An 11,229-nucleotide genomic window follows, 5' to 3' on the forward strand; every position below is an offset into this window, starting at 1 on the left:
CGGCTACGGTATGCGACTCCTCGCCGTCGCTCTCTCGCCCGTCGCCCTCATCGCACTGCTGATGGGAACGGGAATTGCGCTGCGGCTCTACTACTGGCGTGCTGCACTGCCACCGCGCGAGAGATCGTGGTACGCGGAGGCGGCCCTCGGCCTCCTCGACTTCACGCCGGCCGGCCTCGTGCTCGTCTTCTGCTTCGTGCCCTCCATCAGCGCCTCCATCTTCCGCTCCTGGTCGTGCCAGGCGCCCTCTCACAGCTGATGACTGCCGCTGCTCACAACCCCACCCCTCAGGCATGCTCTGCTGATAGGCCTACACCATCTCTCCGCCGAACGAGCGCTTGGAGCAGGTCTCCTACATGCGGCAGGACGCGAGCGTCGAGTGCGGCTCCGACGATCACGAGTCCATCACCGACGTCGCCACCGGTTTCATCGTCCTCTGGCCGGTCGGCTCGCTGGTGCTCTTCACGTCGCTCCTCGCCGCTTGCTACAAGCCGCTGCAGGCCAAGTCGCCGAATGCTCTGACGCGGGCCACCGCCTTCCTGCACCGGGAGTACGAGAAGACCTGGTGCTGGTGGGAGGCGCTCGAGCTGGCGCGCAAGCTCGTGCTGACGGGCTTCGTGCTGCTGATCCCGGAGAAGAACGCGTTCCTTCGCCTCATGGTGGCGACCCTCGTCTGCTCGTGCTACGGCTTCATGCTTGCCGCCGTGCGGCCGTACAAGCGGGTGGAGGACAACGTGCTGGCCGTCGCCACGAGCCTTGTGCTCCTCCTCCTCTTCCTCGGCACCAACTGGAGCACCATCTTCCTCGGCATCGAGGAGCGGTACCAGGGAGCCGACCCCGCCGATGTCCTCGGCTTCGGAAAGCTCAATGCGATCGTGGACATGATGATCGTCCTCGTTGTTGTTGCACTCGTGATCTTCCTAATCGGCGCCGTCGTCGCCGCCCGCCGCGTCGCCAAGGTCCCCACGATCCGCCTCGCCTCGACCAAGCAGCCCCCCGAGCTGAGCATCGGGACTGACCTCACGTGGCACCTCTTCCTCTCTCACATCTGGTGAGTCACGCAGCTAGGGAGGGTGACGAGATATCCGGACAGCACGATCCAACTCTCACCGTAACCATGCAGGTCGACCGGTCAAGACGCCGTCGGAAACATCAAGAGCGAGCTCCAGCTGCTGCTGCCGGACATCAAGATCTTCCTAGACGCGCGCACACGCTCAGCCGCGCTGCGTACGGCGACACAGTCCTCTGACCTCGCTCGTCGTGCGCTGTCAGGTGGATGATCTAAAGGATATCGGGGCGCTCGAGGACTACATCCAACGCTCGCAAGTGATCCTCTTCTTCCTTTCGCGTGGTTACTTCCGCTCTCAGGCGCGCTCTCGCCGCCGCCCTGTCCCTCCCTCGGGATCCTTTGGCTCTCAACGCACCCGAGTCTGCTGCAACCCTCGACACTCCCCTCGTCTCACCGCCCGCCCGCTCGCGTGCCACCAGAACTGCCTTCGCGAGATCCGCTCGTCGCTCGAGCAGAGCAAGCCGATCGTCCTCGTCCAAGAGGCGGACCCTGACAAGGGCGGCGGGACGCTCCAGGCGCTGCGCGGCGAATGCCCCGACGACCTGCAGCAGGACATCTTTGAACAGGGCTGGACGCACACCGTGTGGATGCGAATTGAGGAGTATCAACGCGTCTCGCTCAAGACAATCGCCGAGGCGCAGCGGGACACAGAGCCAGCCGCAGTCCTCTCGCCCCCAACCCCGAGACCTCAGCTCCGGCGCCCTTGAACCGCAGGCGGTGCTCCTCTGCTCGCCCAACTACGTGAACCGGAGCTCCCTCCCGCTCTGCGTGCCGGGCGAGCCCGAGAGCCAGTCGCTCGCCTTTTCCAAACAGACCACGCTCTGGGCTTCGCCGGCCAACGCGGGCGCCATGGAGCTGGCCAACGAGATTGCCGCCACTTTCCCGAACCTCACCGTCTCCACCGCCGAGGCGCCCGGGCCAGCGACGCACATGCTGCTCTACCTCAACGAGGACAGCTTCGTCAGCGACGCGCGGCTGGCCGAGCAGGTCAAGCAGGCACGCCAGGACAGGCTGAAGATCGTCATGGCGCACGAGAACGACCCGGGCCTCGGCGGCTGCCCCTTCTCGAGGTTCTTCGAAGTCACGCCGCAGGAGCGGGCTGGGGTTGGGTCATGATGCACTCCATCTCAGACGCTTAATCGCCCCCCCCCACCCGCGTACCCTCCCTTGCAGGAGCTCATCGCCGACGGGCTCTACAAGAGCCTGGCACGCTCGTGCTTCCCGGGGCGCCACCACCCGGCGCGCGTTTTGTCCCCCACATCTCGCCTTTTGCGCACCGGCGGTACACTCACCAGCCAGGGCGCTCAATTCCGCAGGTGTCGCTCGCGCTTCTGGCAAAGGACCTCGGCGCGACTCCCGCTCGGTCGGGCAGCGTCGCAAGCATGAGCCGCCTCTCGGCCAGCATCGCCGAGCACGGCAGCCGGCTCGTTCGCCGCCGCAGCTCTGCGACGATAACCACCGCGGGCGACGGCTCTGGAGGCGAGGCGACGGTCTCGGTGGACTCGGAGGAGTCGGCGGTCTCGGTGGAGGCGGTGCAGGAGCATGTCTAACCTTGGCGGCTGCACACACGGCAAACGCCATTTTGAGCAATTCGCATGAGCATGCACCAGCGACCCGTGGGGCCGGGGAGGCGGGGAGGCGCGTGCCGCATCGGCGACCCCCACGGGTCTGGGTCCATATCCGTTGCGCGCTCTCGCACTGGGGGCTTTATCGCGCAGGAGCGGAACTGCTGCGCGGCGCGCCTTTCTCTGGAGAGGCGTGGTTGGGAGGAGGGAGTGAGGGCGGGGGATGCACATGTACAGCTGAGGCGCCGGGGCAATAGTTGCCTGCGAGGCGTCTCGTGCGGTAGCCAGGAGCGGCGGGCAGCGCTGTGGGTCCTGGAGATCGAGCGAAGGGACGTACAGTAGTGAGAGTTCTCGCATGGTGCGCACAGCTCTAGACAGCGCGCGTCGTTGCATTTTCTTGAGTGGGATGAGGGAACAACGAAAACAAAATGACACCGCTCATCGCTCACGCTCTCTCTCTCTCAGTCTGCACTCGCTGGCGGCTTGTTGTGCGAGTATATGGGTCAAAAGCGTCGAAAATGTCCCAAAAAGCGTCTGTCGAGTTTGTTGCAGCCCCACAGCCGGCGCGCGCTGCCAGGAAGCACCGCTCGCGTGTCGGCGGCACTCCCTGGCACCCAGGGAGTGCCGCGAACCGACCAGACCGATTAGGCTCGACGCCGCGCTCGCTGTGGGGCTGCAACAAACTCGCCGCCGAACGTGCCACCGACGGCGTCCTGGCGGAGGTGGTGGAGTTTGAGACCTGAGGCTGCGGAGGTGACGCCTGAGGTACCGGCCCGTGCACAGCGACTCAGCCGGCGACCGCCACGGGCTCAGACGAGACTTGTCGACGCGTTCCGGCTCAGCTTCACCGTGGTCATCGGGCGTCTGTCGACGTCAGGACCACCCATACAGCTCGCGGGTTTGAGGTCGCAAGAGCCAAGATGGTGGCGTTTGGACATCCCAACCATCACACAAGACAGCCTGTAGGTGGTGGCGGGACGGCGCAGTGTTTGTGGCACTCGGCAGTAGGCACCCGCGGCACGGCCCCGCTGTCGGCTCTCGCTGGCTGCGGAACCGGCCCCAGAGGGGGACGGTCCGGGCGAGTGTGGCAGCTCCTGCGCTAGTATGGGCACCCTCTATCATAGCACTACTGATCCCGGTCATTAGAGCTGCCAGGGATAGCGTCAGGAGCCGGTAGGAGTCAAACCCCCTCATATTTGAGACATCGTGGCCCATATACTCGCACAACGAGCCTGGCAGACCCCGGACCGCCTCTCTCTCTCTCTCTGGTCTGACGATAAACGCGGACTCAGACGGCAGATAAAGCCGTATGCCTCACAGTGTGTTCTCATCTTGGAGTTCCGCCACGCCTCGCTGAAGCCCCGCGCCTCCACGGCCGCGTCTCCTGCCAGAACATTTGCACCGGGCGGCGAGACGCCCTAGCTGGATCGTCGATCCAACGCCCCCCCAACCCACCCCAACCCGCCACCCGCCCACGGGCCGGCGTCCTAGATGCGGCGTCCGCCGCCAGCGTTGGAGAGGAGCAGCACGCCCTTCTTGCCCTTGCCCCCCCTGCTCGGCCGGCCGCTCGGCGGCACCGCCGAGGACGCGGCGGCCCACGACGCGGCGAGCTCCGGTGGCACCTAGTGGTAGAAGTGGGCAAGCCTTGCTTCCAAGATCGGACCCCTAGCTCCACTCACTCAGGTCAAACTCGCGGCGGCGCCTCCCCACATTTCCGGCATCTCCCCATCCCTCCCCACATCTCCCCATATCTCCCCATATCTCCCCAGATCTCCCAAACTCGGGGCGGCGCCTCGTCGTCGTCGTCGTCGCCGCCGCCGCCGCCGGCAGCGGAGGCGGAGGCGGAGGCGGACGAGACAGTCAAAGCTAAAGCTGCCGCGGAGGCCGCCCGCGGCTGCGAGTGGTGAAGGAGCGAGGCGCCGCCAGTGCGCACGGCCGACGCCGGCGGGAGCAGAGGCGCGGCGAGCGGCGGCGGCGAGGCCGCTGGCGCGGAGGTTGGCGACCTGGCAACAACGAAACACAACCATGGTGCGTGAGTGTTAGGTTTGTTTTGGCACTGCTTGGGCTCTCTCTCTGCCCCCCCCCCCCCCCCTCTCTCTCTCTGCGACCTGGCCGCCCACGCGCCCTGCGGCAGCGGCGACGGCGCGGCGCCGGGCAAGCCTCCGGAGCAGGGGGGCGAGCCGAGGCCGCGAGAGCCTGAAGTCGGTGAATCCGCCAACTTCAGGGCGGGGCTGCGGTCTCGTGCAGTCCATTCGGAGCACGTCGTGAAGACGACGAGGCTACGAGTGCAGTGACTACAGCGGAGTACGGTCGAGCACAGTTGAGTCCGTGTCCTCTCGAGCGCTGGCTGGGATGCAAGAATGCGGCTCCCGCTTCTAGGGGCGCGAGATACGGGGAGATACGGGGAGATACGGGGAGATGCGGGGAGATACGGGGAGATGTCGGGAGATATGGGGAGATGCGGGGAGATGTTCCGCTTCTAGGGGCGCGAGAGCCGTCGAGGGCCCGCGACGGGGGAGAGCCTAATCTCGGGCAATCTCGCGTGATCTCGGGTCACCTCGGGTGATCTCGGGTATTCTCGGCCCCGCGACGCGAAAAGAAGACCTGACGCGGCGAAGCCCCAGCGAGACATGCTCGCGAACGTCGGCCCGGCGGCGGCAGCCTGCTGCGCTTGCCACGCCGCCGCGTAGACTCCGTCCACCTGCGCGGCAGGGGCGTGGGGGCGTGATGCGGGCGTCTCCTGGCCGCCACTCATTACTCATCGCGATCTCCCCATCTCTCCCCCAGATCTCCCCGCATCTCCCCACATCTCCCCACATCTCCCCACACCTCCCCAAATCTCCCCACATCTTCCCACATCTCCCCATATCTCCCCACATCTCCCCATATCTCCCCATCTCTCGCACCTCGATGCGCGGCGCCTCCTCGTGCGCAATCGGCCGCCCGCTCGCGCGCAGAAGCTCGAGCGCCAGCCGCGACCTACGCCTCGAGATGCGGCGGAGATGCGGGGAGATGCGAGGAGATCGCGGGAGCTCGAGCGCCAGCCGCGACCGGCTGTGCTGCTTCCGCGCCGCCTTCTCCGCCTTCTCCGCCGCGGCGGCGGCACGGCGCTCCTGCTCCGCCTCCCTCCGCCGCCGCTCCGCGCGCTTGCGTAGCTCGGGCTCGAAGATGGCCATCACCTCCGCAGACACGACCTCCGACAAGTCCAGCTCGGCCAGCCGGAACGCGGCGCCTGTTAATAACGATGGTGATGAACTATGATACCTGTGAACACGGTGAGGGGCGAGCCAAAGCGTGGCGCCTGTTAATAACGATGGTGATGAACTATGACACTTGTGGATACGGTGAGGGGCGAGCCAAAGCGTGGCGCCTGTTAATAACGATGGCGATGAACTATGACACTTGTGGATACGGTGAGGGGCGAGCCAAAGCGTGGCGCCTGTTAATAACGATGGCGATGAACTATGACACTTGTGGATACGGTGAGGGGCGAGCCAAAGCGTGGCGCCTGTTAATAACGATGGCGATGAACTATGACACTTGTGGATACGGTGAGGGGCGAGCCAAAGCGTGGCGCCTGTTAATAACGATGGCGATGAACTATGACACTTGTGGATACGGTGAGGGGCGAGCCAAAGCGTGGCGCCTGTTAATAACGATGGCGATGAACTATGACACTTGTGGATACGGTGAGGGGCGAGCCAAAGCGTGGCGCCTGTTAATAACGATGGCGATGAACTATGACACTTGTGGATACGGTGAGGGGCGAGCCAAAGCGTGGCGCCTGTTAATAACGATGGCGATGAACTATGACACTTGTGGATACGGTGAGGGGCGAGCCAAAGCGTGGCGCCTGTTAATAACGATGGCGATGAACTATGACACTTGTGGATACGGTGAGGGGCGAGCCAAAGCGTGGCGCCTGTTAATAACGATGGCGATGAACTATGACACTTGTGGATACGGTGAGGGGCGAGCCAAAGCGTGGCGCCTGTTAATAACGATGGCGATGAACTATGACACTTGTGGATACGGTGAGGGGCGAGCCAAAGCGTGGCGCCTGTTAATAACGATGGCGATGAACTATGACACTTGTGGATACGGTGAGGGGCGAGCCAAAGCGTGGCGCCTGTTAATAACGATGGCGATGAACTATGACACTTGTGGATACGGTGAGGGGCGAGCCAAAGCGTGGCGCCTGTTAATAACGATGGCGATGAACTATGACACTTGTGGATACGGTGAGGGGCGAGCCAAAGCGTGGCGCCTGTTAATAACGATGGCGATGAACTATGACACTTGTGGATACGGTGAGGGGCGAGCCAAAGCGTGGCGCCTGTTAATAACGATGGCGATGAACTATGACACTTGTGGATACGGTGAGGGGCGAGCCAAAGCGTGGCGCCTGTTAATAACGATGGCGATGAACTATGACACTTGTGGATACGGTGAGGGGCGAGCCAAAGCGTGGCGCCTGTTAATAACGATGGCGATGAACTATGACACTTGTGGATACGGTGAGGGGCGAGCCAAAGCGTGGCGCCTGTTAATAACGATGGCGATGAACTATGACACTTGTGGATACGGTGAGGGGCGAGCCAAAGCGTGGCGCCTGTTAATAACGATGGCGATGAACTATGACACTTGTGGATACGGTGAGGGGCGAGCCAAAGCGTGGCGCCTGTTAATAACGATGGTGATGAACTATGACACTTGTGGATACGGTGAGGGGCGAGCCAAAGCGTGGCGCCTGTTAATAACGATGGCGATGAACTATGACACTTGTGGATACGGTGAGGGGCGAGCCAAAGCGTGGCGCCTGTTAATAACGATGGCGATGAACTATGACACTTGTGGATACGGTGAGGGGCGAGCCAAAGCGTGGCGCCTGTTAATAACGATGGCGATGAACTATGACACTTGTGGATACGGTGAGGGGCGAGCCAAAGCGTGGCGCCTGTTAATAACGATGGCGATGAACTATGACACTTGTGGATACGGTGAGGGGCGAGCCAAAGCGTGGCGCCTGTTAATAACGATGGCGATTGACGAACACTACTGGATAACCGATGGTTTCTAGCCGAACTGTGGCGCCTAGCACAACAGAGCTCAACCAGCTGCTGTGAGACTACGTCCTCCAATAATGAGCGACGGGCGAGAGACGGGACGCGGCGCCGTCTGGCAAGTGCGCCGTCCCCTTGTACCGCCGCCGGGTCGCCTCATCCTGCCGCACCGCACGCACCTAAGGGAAGGGAAGGGGAGGGGGGGGGAGGTGGGGAGGGGAGGGGGAGGGAGGGGGGGGGGGGAGGGAAAACTTCTCCACACACGAAGGGCAACTCTCGCGACCGGCGCTCGATCTCCTGCAATCTCGATCTCCTCCGATCTCCGACCCTTCGATGTGGGAGGCTCGATCGAGGACACGCGATGTGTGTTCGCGGCGTGTGCTCCAGGTGTGCTCTGCTTCGTCTGCTTTGCGCCTCTGTGACTGTCGCCCCCACCTCCTCCGGCACCGCACTCCACGACCCAAACTGCTGCAGCAGCATCCGCGCGCTGAGCGGGTCTGCAAACGTCGCGCTGCCGCTCGCCTCCTGCAGCGCGTGCGGCCCCTCGCCCTCGCCCTCGCCCTCGCCCTCGCCCTCGCTCTCCGACACGCCTACTACCGCACCACCCGCAGGACTGAACCCACGCTGGGTTCGAGGCTCCTGCAGGTATGGGGCGCAGGCAGGCCGGAGCCAGAGACGCGCGGGGAACGGCTGTTTCGCTCCTCGCGCCGCTTGTGCTCCGCGGCCTCCGGTGGCGCGGCCCACGCCTGCCGGGACAGTTCCGAGAAGGGTCCGACCGGGAGGGAGGGATAGAGAGGGGAGGGGGGAGAGGGAGAGGGAGAGGGAGAGAGAGAGAGAGAGAGAGAGAGAGAGAGAGAGAGAGAGAGAGAGAGAGAGGGAGAGAGAGAGAGAGAGAGAGAGAGAGAGAGAGAGAGAGAGAGAGAGAGGGAGAGAGAGAGAGAGAGAGAGAGAGAGAGAGAGGTATAGACACGCCGTCAGCCGGCGGGACAGCTCCTCGATCGCAAGCCGCACGTACCGCAGCTCCTCCTCCGCCTGCCCTCGGAGCACCTCGCCTCACCTCGGCTCACCTCGGAGAATCTCGGGTTACCTCGGAGCACCTCGCCTCACCTCGGGGCATCTCGGGCCATCTCGGGCCATCTCGGGCCATCTCGAGAGCCGGAAATCGTCTCCTTCCTAATCTCGGCTCATCTCGGCTCATCTCAGCTCCTCTCGCCTCATCTAAAGTGATATCGGGTGATCTCGCGTGATCTCGGGGCAATCTCGGCTCATCTCGCGCCTCGAGCTGCATCGTCGCCGCGAGGTCGCCGGCCGCAAGAGGCGGCGCGCCGGCGGCGGGTGAGGGCAATGCCGAGGGCGGCGTTGCGGGCGGCGTTGCGGGCGGCGTTGCGGGCGGCGTTGTGGGCTGTGTCGCGGGCGTCGGTAGCACCAACGCAGCCTCGGCGGCGCGGAGCTGCGAGAGGGGCGCGTCGAGGGCGGAGGCGAAGCAGCGGACCTTGCAATTAGTAGATGCGAGGTAGACCCGAGGTAAGGATCCGAGATAGACCCGAGATCAATCAGAGGTAGACCCGAGGTAGATCCGAGGTAGACCCGAACGTAGATCCGAGGCAGGCGGGGAAGGCGAGAAAGCAGCGCACCTCCGACACCGTGCCGCCCACGAGGGCTGGCACCGAAGACACATCGGCGTAGACCTTGGGTGGCGCCGGCCCGCCGCGGCGGCGCGGCGCTGGCAGCGGGAGCCGTCGGAAGGTGGCGACGCCTCCCGCCCTCACCTCCCTGACAGAGAGCAGCAGCACCTATCCAATCGCCAATTGACTGATTGCCTGGCCTCCCGCCCCCACCTCCCCGACAGAGAGCAGCAGCACCTATCCACCAGACTCGGCACAGTGCTCGAGGACTTCGCCCGCCGCCCTCGCCTACCCCGACGGGCGCAGCCGCACGGTGCGCAGCTCCGACACGTGGAGGGCGTCGGCGCAGACGGGGCACTTGCAGACGCGCTCCTACTCCCATACCGCCAGAGCGGTCGAATCCGGCGTGGGTTCGGTCCTTTGGGTGGTGCGGTGACTTGCGCGCGCGCTCCTCGTCGACGGCGGCGGCGTGGAGCCGCAGCGCACAAGGCAGGCAGAGGATGTGGCCGCAGGAGGCAACCTGGAAGTGGGTGGAGAAGTCAGCTCTGACTAGGGCAGGCGGAGGGTGATGTGGCCGCAGGACGCCACATGCAGTACCACACGGGCTGGCGGCGGGAAGGAGGGAGAGTTGGTATAGTTCTCTCAGTAGGTTGACGTGAGGCAGGGCCCACAGGGCGGAGGGCGTGGTGGGGTGGCCACCTGCGGCGCAGCTGCCGGCGCGACGAGGCAGATCGGGCACTGCACCTCCTCGGAGGTGCTCAGCCTACTACCGCACCCCCCACGGGACTGAACCCACTACCGCACCTCCCACCGGACTGCACCCACTACCGCACCCCCCACGGGACTGAACCCACGCTGGGCTCGAGCGCTAGTTGGGATACAAGAGTGCGTACTATCACTGTCTAGGCTCCGCTTCTGCGCTGCTCAGCGCGTCCGTGCTGCCAGAGATGGAGAGATGCGGGGGGGGAGGTAAGGGTGTGGAGCGAGATGTTCCGCTTCTGGGCTGCTCGGCCTCGCCGCCCTGCAGTCCTCCCAGCCGACCGACGCACGTGCCTCGCCGCTCGCCACGGGGCAGAGCAGGTGGTAGTGCGCCCTCAGGAAGCGCATCTTGGCGACGGGGCGCGGCAGCTTGGCGGCGGCGCGCCGCGCAGGCGTCCGAGCGGGCGCCGCCTCTCGAGGCGCGTGGGTGAACGCCAGCAGCGCGGCTCCCGCCTCCCGCTGCGCCCGCCTCAGGTTCCGAGCGTTGCCGCCGCCGCCGCCGCCAGTGCCGCCGCCGCCAGTGCCGCCGCCGCCAGTGCCGCCGCCGTTCCCACTGCGGGCTGCGGTGCCACACATCTCGCACCGCCGTCGCCATGCCGCGTTGAAATACGTGCACGCTTCGCAGTTCCACAGTCCGACGTCCGTCTCGGAAGCCCCCTCCGCGTCGACGCCGTCTTTGCTCTGCCTGCCTCGGCCGCGCCCGTGCCGGCCGCTCCTCCCACGGCCAAGCCGTCGCTGCTGCGTGTGCTGCTGCATTACCTGCCGCCAGCCGTCGCGCCGTCACGCCGCTCCTCGCCGCGAACAGCGAGAATTTTACAACAAAACTCCCTCGCACGACACTGGGCACAGGACTGGAGAGAGAGAGAGAGAGAGAGAGAGGTGGCACCGAGGCGTCTTGGACGCTCAGCTCTACCTTAAGCTCCTGAGGGGCGCGTGGTTCTAACCACGTAGTAGGACTACAGCCCACCACAGACACCCTCCCCCACTCCTCACGTGTGTTCACACCCTCACCCTCTCCTCTCTCCTCTCTCTCTCTCTCTCTCTCCTCTCTCTCCTCTTGTCTGTGCTGTCTGCCTGACTCAGGCACTCAATCTGCCGATGCGTGATTGTGTGTGGGCTGCTCCGAGGGGGCCCTCTGTGCGATCCGA

The 11,229-nt window shown here is 64.7% G+C and overlaps 2 protein-coding genes across 2 annotated transcripts; both read right to left on the bottom strand.

The window, feature by feature from the left end:
* Window positions 1-3,033: 3,033 nt before the first annotated feature.
* Window positions 3,034-8,421, bottom strand: EMIHUDRAFT_439236 (hypothetical protein). The gene is made up of 11 exons (XM_005756608.1): window positions 8,362-8,421; window positions 8,112-8,287; window positions 7,692-7,876; window positions 5,686-5,955; window positions 5,541-5,613; window positions 5,239-5,335; window positions 5,130-5,156; window positions 4,743-4,830; window positions 4,427-4,637; window positions 3,867-4,256; window positions 3,034-3,109 (listed from the first exon to the last, which is right to left on the bottom strand). The coding sequence occupies exons 4-10, from the start codon at window positions 5,808-5,810 to the stop codon at window positions 4,122-4,124; spliced, it is 756 nt and encodes a 251-aa protein (XP_005756665.1). The 5' UTR covers window positions 5,811-5,955; window positions 7,692-7,876; window positions 8,112-8,287; window positions 8,362-8,421; the 3' UTR covers window positions 3,034-3,109; window positions 3,867-4,121.
* Window positions 8,422-9,335: 914 nt separating this feature from the next.
* On the bottom strand, window positions 9,336-10,876 carry EMIHUDRAFT_453928 (hypothetical protein; the record flags this gene model as incomplete). Its single annotated transcript, XM_005756609.1, has 5 exons — window positions 10,335-10,876; window positions 10,022-10,085; window positions 9,774-9,842; window positions 9,635-9,694; window positions 9,336-9,490 (listed from the first exon to the last, which is right to left on the bottom strand). Coding segments are annotated over exons 1-5 (849 nt in total), but the record flags the coding sequence as incomplete, so codon positions are not given.
* Between the last annotated feature and the right edge of the window lie 353 nt (window positions 10,877-11,229).

The sequence above is a fragment of the Emiliania huxleyi genome (genome assembly GCF_000372725.1).
Source record: "Emiliania huxleyi CCMP1516 unplaced genomic scaffold EMIHUscaffold_96, whole genome shotgun sequence".
In the NCBI taxonomy this organism is placed as follows: Eukaryota; Haptophyta; order Isochrysidales; family Noelaerhabdaceae; genus Emiliania; species Emiliania huxleyi.